A 14619-nucleotide genomic window follows, 5' to 3' on the forward strand; every position below is an offset into this window, starting at 1 on the left:
ACTGTGGAAGCACCTGAAGTGAGGAGGCCTTGAGCCGGGAACTTCTTAGAGGCCTTTGAGCTACTGGATAAGAATGGATTTATTCAGGGACAATTTAACTTGAATTTAGGTTTAAATGTAACTTGATGGCTGAGTCTAGCTGTGCATCCCCACGTGTGGGGCGGGCTGTAGGGCTGCGTGCAGCTCTGAGAAGGTTGCTCTCACCCTGGGCGGTCTTCGTCTGAAAAATCAGAGAGCTGCCCTCGACCTCTAAGATCTCTTCTGGCATCAACAATGTGATGGTTTTAAGCGTTTTGCTGTCCTTCGCTCAACTCTTCCTACCCCATTGTCTTAACGGTTCCAGAAATAGATAGATTTCCCCCTCAAGCTATATTGCAATTTCTCCTCTGGCTTAAGAAACTATGAGCAGTGTAATACAAAAACTCCTTTTCTCGCTTTGCTTGGTTTTAGCTCCACCATCAGAGAAGGCTGTAGTGAGAGTTCCTGAGTTTTCTAAAGTCTGTGTTTGTCACTTTCCCCTGTGTTCACAAAGCGGACCTGGCACCTCTCTAGGTCCTTCCTCTCAGAGCCTCACAACCTCCTCCGACCTGCTTTCGTGTGTCTGTGCGGCTCTTGCAGGGGATGGCTCATGCACCAGCCCTCATGAGAGGAAACCGAGGCAGAGGTGGGGGAGGACTGGCTGCCATGGGCTCCTGGGCTTTGCACTCACAGCATCCTGTGCCCTCTCCCACCCTCCTTTCCCCCTCAGTTCCTCGAGACCTGGGTCCCGGACCACCAGCCCTGTCAGATCTGCACGTGCCTGAGTGGGCGGAAGGTCAACTGCACGTCTCAGCCCTGCCCCACGGCCAGAGGTGAGAGAGCCCACCCGCCCCAGTGCTCTCAGAGGAAGAGGGGCTCCTGTGCAGCCCGGCAGGCCCGCTCCGACATGGGGCACCTGCAGTGAATTTCCCTGCATGGCCTCTCCCCTCGCTGTGCTGGCCTGGCATGGACACTCAGTTAACCCTGCCTGCCTGTCCCTGCCTTGGCCCTCAGACTCACAGTCCCCTGGAGGGTAAATTTGAGGGTGTCAGCGGGACACACTGGGGAGACTTGTTCTGTCAGATGCCTCCGGCCTGCATTCTTGTGGGACTCCCATCCATGGCTGTGCCGGTGTCAGTGAACAGGAACAGTTAGAATCCAGCACTTTGGATCCTTCTCTGGGCTGCACCGTCGTTGATTTCTCTGACCTCTGTGGCCCTTCTTCTGTTGCAGCTCCCACGTGCAGCCCGTGCGAAGTGGCCCGCCTCCACCAGAACTCAGAACGGTGCTGCCCCGAGTACGAGTGTGGTACGTGCCCTGCAAGCTTATTTCTCTGGGGTCCACATCCCAGTCCCAGCCCCAGCCCCAGCTGAACCATGCCGTGGGTGCTGGAAGGTGGATATGGTCTCAGGCACAGGGTGGGGTAAAGGCTGGCTGTATTTTCCAAAAAAATGGAAAGAGTGACCTCTGGACTACAGCATTTGCTTCCTAGAAGAATTCTATGGGAGATTATTAAATGCAAGGTTTGAAATCATTAATAAAAGAATGGGCGATCACTGAGGGCTACAGAGATTTACTGAAGAGAAAGTCATGCCAAATTAACCCACTTTCCTTTTCAATAAGATTTTGAGGACACTAGATGTAGGGAAGGCACACCCAGGACACCTTGATTACAGCAAGTTGTTTGTCAGAAGGTTTCGTGATAGGCTTGCAATCTACACAGTGACTAGTGGGCTGAATAATGGTATAACCCCATGAATTCAGAGCTGAGGCAATTATGGTTAACGTGGTAGGAGAAGCCTCTAGCACGCCACCCCTGTCCTGTCCAATGTGTTTATTAACTGCACGGGTGGAGACACAAAGCACAGTCTTGTAAACTGTGCAGTGACGCAGATTTTCAAGGGAGAGCAAATAGACATGGGGCAGTCCAGGGATCTAAAAAGGAATTAAATAAACTGACAAATTTATGCTGATGAAATTTATCAGAAATAAATAGAAGTCCTGTGGGGAGGAAGATATGACTTGAGAACAATTTGTGTAAAATAGGTCTTAGAATGTCAGAAGTAGAGCTACAGGGGACGTCTAGGTCAAGCCCCTCATTTTATAGACATTACGACAACATGCTGGGCATTTTGCCTCATTGTCCCATGAAATCCTCAGACTAACTCTATAAGGTAGAGTCCCACCTTATAGAAGGTCTAGAGGATTCAAGTGACTTGGTTGAGACTTGGAAGTCTTAGCAGCTTGTAAGAATAATCAGTATAGACCTATCATATGACTCGGATCTATTTATCATCTTTCTATTATCTGTCTATTCTACGTCTATCTCTATCCACCCATCCATCTATCCATCCATCCATTTTGTCTGTCTATCTATCTATCCATCTATCTACCTACCTACCTGTCTGTCTGTCTGTCTGTCTGTCACTTCCTCCTTTCTCTCTCTCTCACCATCATCACCATTTACTAAACAAGAGAAGTCTGCATGAATAGGAAAGTGGGGTTCCATTCACAGGTAACAAGAGAGTAACCTCGCTGAGCTCTGCATGACATCTCTCTTTCCTGGCCCTCAGTGTGTGACCTGGTGAGCTGTGAGCTGCCCCCAGTGCCTCACTGTGAAGGTGGCCTCCAGCCAACACTGATGAATCCTGGCGAGTGCAGACCCAACTTCACCTGTGGTAAGGCCTCTGCGGATGAGGAGGGGGGTCACGTGGCCACTGTTTCCTGGCCTGCAGAAGCTGTCCTTTCTTGGGGAACTTTTCCAAGATTATGTCATTTCCTGTTTTCTAGTTAGCTGACTCTGGGGTACATCTGGGACAGAGGGTTAGGTCACACCTGAATTGCATCCTCTAACAATCCTTCCAGCTGCACGCTGTTGCAAGTATACCACTTGTGGGCACAGCTGCAGGCGCTTCCTTCTTGGGTTATATTAAGAAGCATCTGGGGCTGAAACGAGGAAGGCTGTCGATCCAGTCTGTATTCACTTCCATCCTCCCACACGCCGTCGAGGGGCAGGAATGTTCCCTTGGCTTGTCCTCATCATTGGATCTTATTCCCAAACAAATTTATAGGGTTTTTTCCTCTGTAAGTTCATATATTTAATCACTAAATACTAAAATTTAAGCATAAGGTTGGACTAAAGTAAGATGTGGCAAGAAACCAAATTCTGTATTTAGCTACTGAGAATACCCACTTTAAGTCAAGTGGAGTTCTTGTCCTGTTGATTTGGGATCTCACTTGAGTTCCTCGATGTAAGACCTTGTTGTATTTGAAGGGAGTTGAAAATAGGCAAAGGACATAGAGATGGGATTTGACATTTATAAAATGACATCGTGGATTTGACGGATTGCTGGCTATCTTTCATTTCACATTGTTGGAAGACCTAAACATGCAGGGTGGTGTTCTAGGTACCGAGGCAGGGACAGGATCACATAAACCTCCAGCATATAATGTGCTTACCAGCTCATAGTGTGCTGGAACCTCTCTGGGTCTTAGAGATTCTGCATCTGCCATCCTGAGAATCAGCAGCTGGCAGGATCCCAGCCCATCCAGAGGCACATGGGAAGGTTCTGGAGCAGCGATTGAGCAGCCTTCACCTCTCCTCCATGACAGTTCCCAGCCTCACCTTTCTCCTCTTCTTTTTCTACAGACTAACTGCTTTTCGGTATAACTGAACATCCCGCAGCCCCTGAGCTGGGCTCCCATGCATTTCTGATGTAATATTCTGGGTCTAGATTTCCTGGGGACCCTCTGTGGTAGCTGGGTACTTATGAACCCTGCTGGGTGCAGAGCTCAGCGTGGCAGGGCTGCAGGATCACCTCGCGCTACCCCTTAGCCTGCAGGAAGGAGGATTGTCGAAGGGAGTCACCGCCCTCCTGCCCCCCGCACCGGACACCAGTCCTTCGGAAGACCCAGTGCTGTGATGAGTACGAGTGTGCCTGCAACTGTGCCAACTCCACGGTGAGCTGCCCTCTCGGGTACCTGGCCTCGGCCACCACCAACGACTGTGGCTGCACCACAATCACCTGCCTCCCTGACAAGGTAGGGACTGCTCAGCTCTGGCTGGGACAATGGCCAACACCTGCTCCTCACGGAAGATTCACACCTGCCTAACCTCCCCTTCCTGCTCAAACCAAGTGCCACGTAGCTTGGAGGGTGGGCAGTCAGCATGCCACCTCAGGCTGGGTGGGAATTTAGTTGACTTAGTTGGTATTATAGTGAACTGCTGTGTACCTGAGTGCATCCTTTTTTTTTTACCAAAATGTCCTGGTACCTTTTAATGAAAATGGTGTGTAGACACTACGGTCTGGGTGCCAGGAATGCTTATGGCTCCTAGGTTGTCATTGCCTTTAGACTTGTTCAGTGAACAGAGCTTAGAAACACAGATTTTAAAAGAAGATAAAAACTCATAAGTGTAAGTGATATTTCTGATTCAAAATTTTTTATAGTGCTTAACTTTGATTTTATAATTGCATCACTTTTACTCTAAGTTGAAAATCTTTGTTTCTAAACATAATTAATATAATTACTTGTTTACTTTATCTTACAATATGCCTGTAACATTTTGAAAAATAACAGTACCAGTATTACTACAAATAATTTAAGACTACTGAAAGTGGTTTAAAATTTCTTCACAATTCTTCTTGTCCTGAGAATATAACCCATTGGGTATACAGAGTTGAAAGACTGGGTTTTAAAGTCATTTGAAATAATTATTTTCCTTGTGTGATTGTGCCCCGGGCTTGATAATCCCGTTAGTCAGACGTTTCAATTCGTTTTCCATTTTTAGGGGTTGCTTGTTATTTCCTTTTTGATTTAATATGTTTATTGTTTAAAACACTTAAATGATTCTAAAGGCCAAATTATAGAACAAGACACATTCCCAGAAGTCTTACTTCTTCTATCCCTGTTTCCTTCACCTTGTTCCTTGCTTTCCCCCATAATTTACAATTTTCATTAGTTTTTGGCATCTTTCCATTTTTTCTTTTTGAAAATATAGTTGAGTCTTACATATTTGTATTTCTTTCTATTTATCACAGAAAGGGTAGCACATTAAATTTTGTTTTAATTTTTTCTTTATTTAATAATAGATGATGGAGCTTGCTCTGTGTACGAGATCTGCCGTAGCCCCTGTTACAGCTGCACAGTGCTCCATTGTACGGTGCACCTTAGTTTTTTCAACAATCCCCTATCGATGGACATTTGTGTTGCTTCAGTCTTTTGCTATAATTAGGAATGCATAACATGTAGCCTTGTGCCTCTGTTATTTTGTGTTTTTGCCCATGTGTCTTTGGGAAAGATTCTTAGAAGATTCTGGGTCAAGTGACAAATACACACATACTTTTGCTAGATATTGCTAAATTCTTCTCAGTAGGGGTGGTAACACTTTTAGCAGGCGTCTCAATAGAATAACAAAGGGTCTTATTCAGTAAGTTTATTATACAGAAGCTAGAAGACTGAGCAGATGTAGGACAATGATTTAAAAATGCTTGTCCTGCTATTATGTGAATGAGGGTGAAGATCTGTCCTGTGCAGCTTTGGAGGGCATTCTTGAGATTAATTTCAAAACTGTCATTAAGTCCCCTGGTCAACAACTTCCTCAGCATCTCGTTCCTACAAAATAAAGTCTGAGCATCGTGTGTGGCACACATTCCCGGCTTTACGTATTCCGATTCCAAACAACCTCGTACTCTCATTCCCTACATCTCTTCCATAGCCTGTAGTCCTTCCAATTAGGTCCCTTGACTGTCAAACATGTCCCATACCCTATGCCCCAGAGTCTTTGGTTGTTAAGTTCCTTGTCATTTGTGGGCTCAAGGGGACACACGTTCATAGCCCCTGCCCAAGCTTCCTTCACCTTCAGTCCACTCCTAAGGGGCAGAGGGCTAGATATGGACAAGTTCCAAGTCCAAGGACGTTATTGGGTCTGAGAATTTGGGTACCATTTTTGTGTGACATAGGAAGGAGTTAAATGCAGTGAAGAGGGTGATGAAATCAGACCAAGGCAGCCAGGGTGTTACACCCGAGACTGTGGACCATGAAGGACTCACAGGGGCCACCTCCAGGGTAGACTGGGGACAGCTTTTCTAAGGCTGGTGGGCAGGGAGGGGAAGAGGACAGAATCCACTTTGTAAGCATTCCTCCAGGTGGGCGGAGACCTCACTGGTCTTATTTATTGCTGCATTTGCACTGCCTAGAACCGCTTCCGCACAGTAGGTGCTTACTAACCACTTGTTTAAATGAGCCGCACGAGTGCACTCATGGAAACCTTGTGTCTCTAGGTGTGTGTCCACCGAGGTACCATCTACCCTGTGGGCCAGTTCTGGGAGGAGGGCTGTGACGTGTGCACCTGCACTGACATGGAGGACGCTGTGATGGGCCTGCGTGTGGCCCAGTGCTCTCAGAAGCCCTGTGAGGACGGCTGTCGGCCGGTGAGTGGGGCAGAGGGGCTGGGTGCTGCATGGAGCCATCAGGGTATCAAAGTAGAGAAGGGGCCTTCAGGAAGGGGCAAGGAAGGCCCTTTACTTACCTCTGGTTCAAGGACAGAGCCAAGGAGAAAGGAGGAGGATGGGCTGGGGAGGAGGGAAGAAGCTTGAGAAAAGGGTCACTGTGTCATCCTTCTGAGACTCAGTCCTTGGCTACTGGCCATGTCTGTGGCGTGGTCTAAGTCCAGCAACTGGCAGAGCTGGCTTGGGCAGAGATGTGGAGATGATTAAATGCCTAGAAAAGAGGACTTGGTTTGTTTCTCTCACTTCCACCTTCAGACATCACCTTAGCCTACGTCTGCAGCGAACGTATGTCCTCAACTTTGGGACTGTCCCATTTTCAATGTACTAGGTGTTTCCATGTAGATTGGTGATTTTCAGACTGTGTTTATAATCTGAGGTTTGGAAAACATGATCACTGTTCCCCAAATTAAGTTAGGGGTGGCCTGCCCCTAAGGCTCCTGTGTGTTCTGGGGCACCGTAATCTCACACATTGACAACTGATCGGACCCTAGAAAAAGGGAGCGACAGTCTGCACGGAGAATTGTGGGTCAAATTCTGCTGGCTGTGTAACGCCTTCCTCGTTACTACATTATTAGCAGTGGATGATGTTAAGAGAAGCGTTGCCAGGGCAGGCAAGTATGCACATCTCGTGGTTGCTTTTATCAGTGTTGACAGCAGTGAAGAGAATGCTCTCGATGGTGTTTTGGAGGTACATGGTTTGATGACAGAGGGAGGATCTGAGAGCCAACCCAGAAGTGGGAGAGTCCATTCAGTTCTTCTGCTCCTCTAGCGTTGCTGGTTCTGGGGCTGAGCGGAGTTGCTAGGCGTGTTTGGGAGAAGGTGATGCTGTGGTATCCAGGTGTGCCTTCTGGGAACACCAAGTTATGGGCACCCCTTGGTTTCCACCTCCTCCCACAGGCCATGGGAGGTGACAGCAATTATTGCTATCAAATAAAGAGAGTGCTGTTTAGATGCCATTTTTATAAAATTGGCACTCAATATATTTTATGTTTCAGTAGGGAATTTTGATTGCAAAGAATAGAATCCATTCAAACTAGCTAAAATAAAATGGAGAGGTATGGAAAAGACACAGGGGACTCTCCCAGAAATGAAGTGCAGGAGACATGGGTGGGCACTGTGGTCATGGAACATTTCCGTCCACTTGTCCTGTGGGTCCCTGTCTCTGCTTCTCTCTGTCCATCTGCTGAAGCTCTTCACTGCGGCCAGCTTCCTCTATGAAGAAGTTTTCCTTTTTCATAAATCTTACTTGCACAGGGCCTCTTTGAATCTGGCTTCAACTCTACCTGGCTTTTCAGATCCAGGGTTCATCTCTGTCCAGTCTGACTCATTCTCTATGTTTCATGGAGTAATTGACTTCTCGAGAAGAGAGTCGGTGGGCTCAGCTCAGCCCATGAGTGGGTCCTCTGTCCAGTTCCCGCTCTGGCCCAGTCAGCTGTTGGGGAGGGTGCGGGCCATGTGGGGTAAACGTGGCTGTCTAGAGGCTGTGGTGCTGGAAGCAATTTCAGGAAGATGGGCACAGAGTTCAGGGCATGGAGTGGACGGGGAAACACGCCTGGAGTTCTTGGGAACTGAGGGCCCTGTCTTAGTGGCTGAGTGTTCACATCTTCTGGGGAGATGAGGTCCTCGTGGTTGAGTTAAGTCTGAGGGACGTGGCAGGTTGGGCTTTGATCAGTGCTGTGTGGAAGCTTCAGTAAGTTACAGATGGTCTCAAATTTTATTCTTTGAAGAGGGCAGTATCAGCTTTAGTCTAACGCCGGAGACATTTGGGCTCACTTATACAAATTAATTTGTTGTCTAGGTTGTGACATAAGCCAAACAAATGAAACAAAACACATCACCGTCATCACCCTGGAGCCACAGTCTGTGGAAATACACTTTCCCCGACCTTCTTCACAGTTCTCTGCTCTTTGTGTTAGAAAAATAACGTAAAGCAAGAAAGGGCCTTGATGGCTTCCCAGAGAGTTTCGTGGGTGTGTCTAGGTGTTGACTTCCATGGGGACAGCAAGAGGAACTCCCGCATAAACCTTTGTATAAACCTTTAAGGAGTCTTTCTCTGAAGGCTTATGACCACCTGACTTCTCGCCCTGAGACCCCAGAATCGGGCTAAATCATGGCTTCTGCAGCTGTGCCCTGAGGAACCGAAGGTGGTCCATTATGTTTTATTCATCCTCATGATACTCGGAGGAAGAGGAGAGAAGGCTGTTCTCCCCACTTGTCAGACAGGAGACGGAGCACAGACGGCGACTCCAGCCTTGTAAGAGCCGGTCTGGTCCAGGGCAGAGGTCTTCAGACTGTGCTCCTCAGGCTGCCGCAGCAGGGGACACGGGACCAGAGCTCACGCCTCCCACCTCCATTTCGGCTATGGCAACTGTACTTAAACAATTGTGATGCTGAATAAATTAGGAATTTATTTTTGAGTGGCGTATGTCTTCAGGTTGGGTGGATATTAGACCTACTTCATCCCATTCTTAATTGGGAAGCCAGTGAAACAGGATGGAGCAGAAAGTGAGGAGAAGGGTCTGAGATGTATATTTTGATATAAGATGTCAAATATAGATATAAGCTAGAGGATTTGGGAGGAGTCAGAGAAAAGAAAGAGAGAGAAAAATACAGGATAAAGCCCAGTTGTGCAGCGAGAAGATAAGTTTGCCGGGGGTGTGGAGGGAGATCTTAGAAAGATGGCAGGCAGATGAACTTTTGGTGGCATGGCTGGGGGTGTCTGGGTACGAGAGGTTAGTGGGGTTTTGCGAGGACAGTGTCTTGCCTGAGAGTCATCTGTCATGTCGACTGCGTGTTTGCCCATGGTAAGAGGCAGCTGAAAACAGAAAGAACACACAGCATTCGGCCTTCTAGAGAGGCATGCAGGAGTTACACTAGATCCCCAAAGTGTTGATTACTCTCTCCTGTGTGCCTTCCCATCTTTGTTTTGCACTGCCGTGAGACTTTGTTTCTTTTATGGCATTTCGTTTGTTCTGCCTTATAGATGGTGTGTAGATTGTACCATCCTAATTTGTTGGCTCCCCCATAGTACCTAGTACCTCACAGATGCACAATAACAGGCTAGGATCTTGCTCATAAACCACTGGGGCCAGCTCACTGCACACCGCTATGATGCGGGTGGGGATGTCAGTAGGCCCCGTGGAGACGGTGAGAAGTTGAGCCAAGTCTCTGGAGTGGTGGCGCTCCCCAGACAGGGGCCCAAGTGTCGTGCACATCTTCTGATCTGACTTGCTCTTGAGTGTGCTTGGGGAGCAGAACAGGCTTGGCATCCACTCCCATCCGGAGCAGCTGCAGTTACCCCTTCTCTCCTACGGACACAGCTCCAAGATGAAGCATAGTCCTGGGTTCTTTGCCCTTGCCTCCTGGGACGACGACACTGTCATTGCCCAGCTTATTCTTTGAACATGGCCTCAGACTTTTCAGAGGAGGGTTTCAATCTGACTTCTGAATGCTTTGGCCAGATTGGAGGACCTTCAAGAGGCAGGATGGGCCGACTCACTCCCACGATGCTGGTGTCCTGGGCAGGCTTTCTGAGGACAGCTGGTCTCTGTTGCTCTCTCGTCTCATTTTTCCTTTGTGAAGAATAAGCATACCCAGAAACTACTAGGGAAATGCCAGGTTTCCGACTCCCATGAGTCCTTGTTTCTTTTATGGCATTTCGTATGTTCTGCCTCATAGTGGAGGGTGTGTAGATTGTACCATCCTAGTTTGTTGGCTCCCCCACAGTGCCTAGGACCCCACAGATGCACAATAAATGGTTCGGATCTCATTGATAAAATACTGGGGCCAGCTCACTGCATGCTTCTCTGATGCAGGTAGGGATGTCAGTAGGCCCCGTGGGGACGGCGAGAAATTGAGCCAAGTCTCCAGAGTTGTGCTCCCCAGAGAGAGGCACAAGTGTGACGTCAAGGGGAAGCCCAGCTCTGCACTCTGGTGAGAGGTGCTGGGATCAGGGTACTCAACTTGTCTAGGTAGTGAGCCCTGTTAGAGCAGAGACTAGATCCCAGGTGTCCTGAGTGCTTCCCCCGAGTCAGTGACGTGTCCTAGATTTGGCTGTGATAAAGGTCAGGTTAAAAGCTGCTGCTAAGTGAACCGTGGGCTGCTTTAAAACCCTCATGTCTTTAATACTGGGTCTTTAGCCTCAGGGTGAAGTCGTTCAGAGAGCGAGCTTACGTCTCTTCAGCTGGTGTAAGACCCAGCTCAGTGCCTCAGGGCTCAGTGTCTCCTAACCGCTCCTTGGCATGGTCCTGAATTGGCTGACGGCAAAGATGAGGATGTGCGGTCTGGCTGTCCCTCTGCAGACCCCAGGGCTCAGCACACACGGGGAGCGTCTGAGCTGCTGACTGTCTTCACTCCATGCTCTCCCTGCTCTTCCAGGGCTTTACCTATGTCCTGCACGAAGGCGACTGCTGTGGAAGGTGCCTGCCGTCTGCCTGCGAGGTGGTGACGGGCTCACCGCGGGGCGACTCCCAGACTTACTGGAAGAATGTAGGTCTGGGCCCCAGGGAGGGGAGGGTGGAGGCCTGCTTCAGCGCCGACCTCGGTTTCCTCTCGTCCCCTGCCCTCTGCTTTCCCCACAGGGAGTTTAACCCAGCTGCGGGTGTCACCAGATGTCCGTGGGGATCATCCTGCCCCTTAGGAGCTAGTTAAGACTGCCTCAGACTTTCCACTCTGTGGATTTTGGGAGAAGCCCAGCGTCCTCCCTAAGAGTCTATGAGCCCCTGGGGGACGTGTGCTCCCCTGTCCACCTGTGGGCTGAGGCTGTGCTTCCCTAGAGTGGCTGGTTGAGAGGTGACCTCACCATCTTGCTCATATTGTGGGCCTGCATCCCCCCAACGTGCCACTGGCTGCAGGGACGGTTCTGAGCCACTTGGGCCCAGGCAGCATCCTCACGCCTTCTCACTGATTTCCATCGAAACCTTCCTGATGGTTTCAGGAAGGTGGAGAAATTTGTAACCCAGAGAAGTAAACGCCTTCTCTGTATCCAGAGTCCCTCAGCTATTTCTGCAAGTCTGGCTGTAGCATCTGCCATGTTGCTGGTCACCATCATCCACACCCGCCTTGTCATCTCCGGCCTGGCTCCCCAACCCAGCCAAATCCCTTCTTCTAAAGCCGAGTAGTTTAGCCGTCTCCTCTGTGGCCCTCAGGTGCTCACTCTGACTCCGGATGCTGAGCAAGCCACTTTCCTAAACACAGAAGATTCCCTCCTTGGGAACTTCAGTCCAGATTCTAGGACAGTAACTTTTTACTCCAGTCAGAAGGATGGCGTGGGTAGTGCTAAGCCCTGGAAGCCTCGGAAGCAGGTGCTGGAGGAATGTCAGGGCCCATTGGACCTTCCCTCTGTCTCCTTCCAGTAACACCAAGTGTACTTTGTTTAGGGGGAAGGCAGAGGGCGGCCTCTCTGGTCCCTGAACCTGCCCCACCTCCTACCCAGGCCCATTGCCTCCCTTTTTCCTCCTCAGTAATAACAGAAAGACTCGCTGAGGTTTTCCGGATGGGTTTCCACCTCCCCCTCTGAGTCTCAGTTACCCGCAGACTTCCCTTCCCCAAGTGCCCCTGCCCCGCCCTTTTAGTTTTTCTTTTCCCTGTCCATCCTGGACTGAGCCAGGCTTTGTCCCTTCTCCCCAGGGCCAAGGTCCAGTTCAGATCAGAGGCTGCTCTATCCTGGTGGGGGCTGAGTGTCCCTGCCTCCCCACTGCCCACTGCCTGCCGTATCTCGCCTGCCTTCAGGGCTCCCCAAACCCTGCCCACACCTGTGTCTGCAAAGCATGAGGAGCTGGGCTTCTCTCCTCTAACTCCAGTCTCCATCTTACCTGTGAGACTTGGGTGTCAGTAATGGCTTTGCTGCTGGGAACATGTCAGGGACCAGTGGGTGGGTGGGAATGGGTCCTCTTATTGGATCCCATGGCCCAGGATCAGCAAGTACATAATCAGAGAAGGGAGAGGTCTGGAGGTTAGAATCAGGCTGCATTGGGCAGGATTAGTCATGATGAATCTGTGGGAGGCGAAGAGAAAGGCTGCAGGTGTCTGGCATTTTGGCTCCTCATCTGGAATGAGAAGAAAGTGAGCAGGAGCAAGGGAAGGAGGCTGGGGCTGAGACAGGTGGGTAGAGTGCACCTACGTGTGCAGCTGGATGCTGGCCTACACAGACGGCACTTGCTGTGACACCATTTCCAGGCAGATCCTTCTGGTGACTTCTCTGAACCATGGTTTAGGGCCCTTTCAGTGCTCTTTGCCCGTGGAGCCAACCCCAAGGGCAGACCACCCATCTGTGGCCTGGATGCTGCATGTGCAGATGGTGGAGCTGTAGGGTCCCAAGGCCAGCATTCCCAGCCTCCCGCCAGCTCCCACCACCTTGTGCGAGTGGGAAGAGCACAGGCAGGGGGATGGTTGAGCTCCTCCCTGCACCTCCTCTCGGCCAGCCTTGCTGTGCTTTTCAGTTGCAGTGCCCTTGAGTCTCTGAGCTCAGGCCAAAAGCCACTGCTAAGATGGGAGGGAGCATCCCCTACTTCCCCAAGGTGCTTACTCAGGTGGCTGAAGACGGTGGCTGTAGGAGAACCCGTGACTGAGTTAGAATCTTGGTCAGGTGACTTTGAACAGTACACTCCCACTGCATCTCAGGCCCCAGCCCTGCCCCAGCCCTGCCCCAGCTCATCTGACCACCCGGGTGCTCTGCAGGTTGGCGCTCACTGGGCCTCCCCTGAGAACCCCTGCCTCATCAACGAGTGTGTGCGAGTGCGGGAGGAGGTCTTCGTGCAGCAGAGAAACGTCTCCTGCCCCCAGCTGGATGTGCCCACCTGCCCCCCAGGCTTCCAGCTGAGCTGTACGACCTCCGAGTGCTGCCCCAGCTGTCGCTGCGGTAAGGCGCGGGCCAGGGGCTGTCTGGGCCCGGTCCCCTCCAGGCCTTTTTCCACTGCTGGCTCCTGAATTCTTTGCCTTTTTAGCAACTCAGGGGGATGGGCGAGATCGGTGTGTTCCTAATGCTTTTGTGAGGAGGCAAATGAGGTGGGAGAGACATAGCAGTTTCCTCGTGGTCACTGTGTCCAGCACTGTGCTCAGAGCTGGCTTCTCACCACGACCTCGTTTAATCCTCACAATGGCTCCCCCCCGTGAGGCGGGCACTGTCACTCCTCCCTGTGCTCCTGAGACGTTAGTGAGAGGCACAACTGGGCTTGGACCCAGGCTGCTGTGACGCAGGAGACCGCCTTTTCTGTCTCATGTCCTGCGTTACCCCTTGCTGCCCTGACCCTGCCAACGAACACACAGATGAGCAAAGAGCAACCACGACAAAAGCCAGCGCCCCCACCAGCCTGCTCTGAATTCTGCGTGTGACTTTCTCTTGGGACTGAAAGTTCCAAGAGTAGGATTTCATTTTTTCACAAACCCAAACATCCTCCCACTCATCCCTTAAACGTAAATTCACTTAAACAACATGTCCCCTCAAGCACGTAAAAGGCTCTTCTCTGCGGGTTGCGGGGAGGAACCGGGCAGCCCTGCCCTTCCTCAGCAAGTCTGGGGAAGGGAGACCACCGAGGGCTGTGGCAGTAGGACCTGCAGTGCACTGGGGTGGGGTGGGGGAGGACCAGCAGACATGGGAGAGAGGCCCAGGCAGGCAGGGAGACCCTGGGGGGAGCAGCCGTGTTCTGCACTCACCACTGCGCTTCTCTCCCCCAGAGCCCGTGGAGGCCTGTGTGCTCAATGGCACCACCGTGGAGGTGAGCTGCTGCCCTTTTCTCCATAGCCGGGGGACTGGGGGGGCAGGGCAGGGTGCTGTGGGAGGCTGGGCAGCCCAGTCATTACGAAGAGCCCAGGAGAGCCTCCCAGGGCACTTTTCTCGGCTGGCAGGCTTCCAGCATCCCGGGGCCCAGGCCAGGGCCTGCTGGCTCCCAGCTCTCTCGGGCCTGCGCCCCTCTGTTGGGCACTCACCTGCCAGCTCCCACTCCGGGCACCTGGGCATTTCTTCTGCATCCAGAGAAGCACTCTGGAGTCACTGTGCACATTTCAGTCTGTCCCCCTGCTCACTGCCCTGCTGCCTCTTTGGCGTGCAAGTGCTCACTCTTACATCTCGACACTTGTGCTGGGAGGACGGGAA

At 50.9% G+C, this 14619-nt stretch overlaps 1 protein-coding gene across 1 annotated transcript in view; it reads left to right on the top strand.

The window, feature by feature from the left end:
• Nucleotides 1-14619, top strand: part of VWF (von Willebrand factor) — a 151350-nt gene that overhangs the window by 117423 nt on the left and 19308 nt on the right. The window contains exons 39-46 of the mRNA XM_063087947.1: nt 749-851; nt 1252-1326; nt 2592-2696; nt 3854-4059; nt 6300-6449; nt 10905-11015; nt 13206-13386; nt 14202-14242. Of these exons, the coding sequence (XP_062944017.1) occupies nt 749-851; nt 1252-1326; nt 2592-2696; nt 3854-4059; nt 6300-6449; nt 10905-11015; nt 13206-13386; nt 14202-14242 (972 nt within the window). The remainder of the gene's footprint in view (nt 1-748; nt 852-1251; nt 1327-2591; nt 2697-3853; nt 4060-6299; nt 6450-10904; nt 11016-13205; nt 13387-14201; nt 14243-14619) is intronic.

This window comes from Cynocephalus volans, chromosome 1 (genome assembly GCF_027409185.1).
Source record: "Cynocephalus volans isolate mCynVol1 chromosome 1, mCynVol1.pri, whole genome shotgun sequence".
NCBI classification, from domain to species: domain Eukaryota; kingdom Metazoa; phylum Chordata; class Mammalia; order Dermoptera; family Cynocephalidae; genus Cynocephalus; species Cynocephalus volans.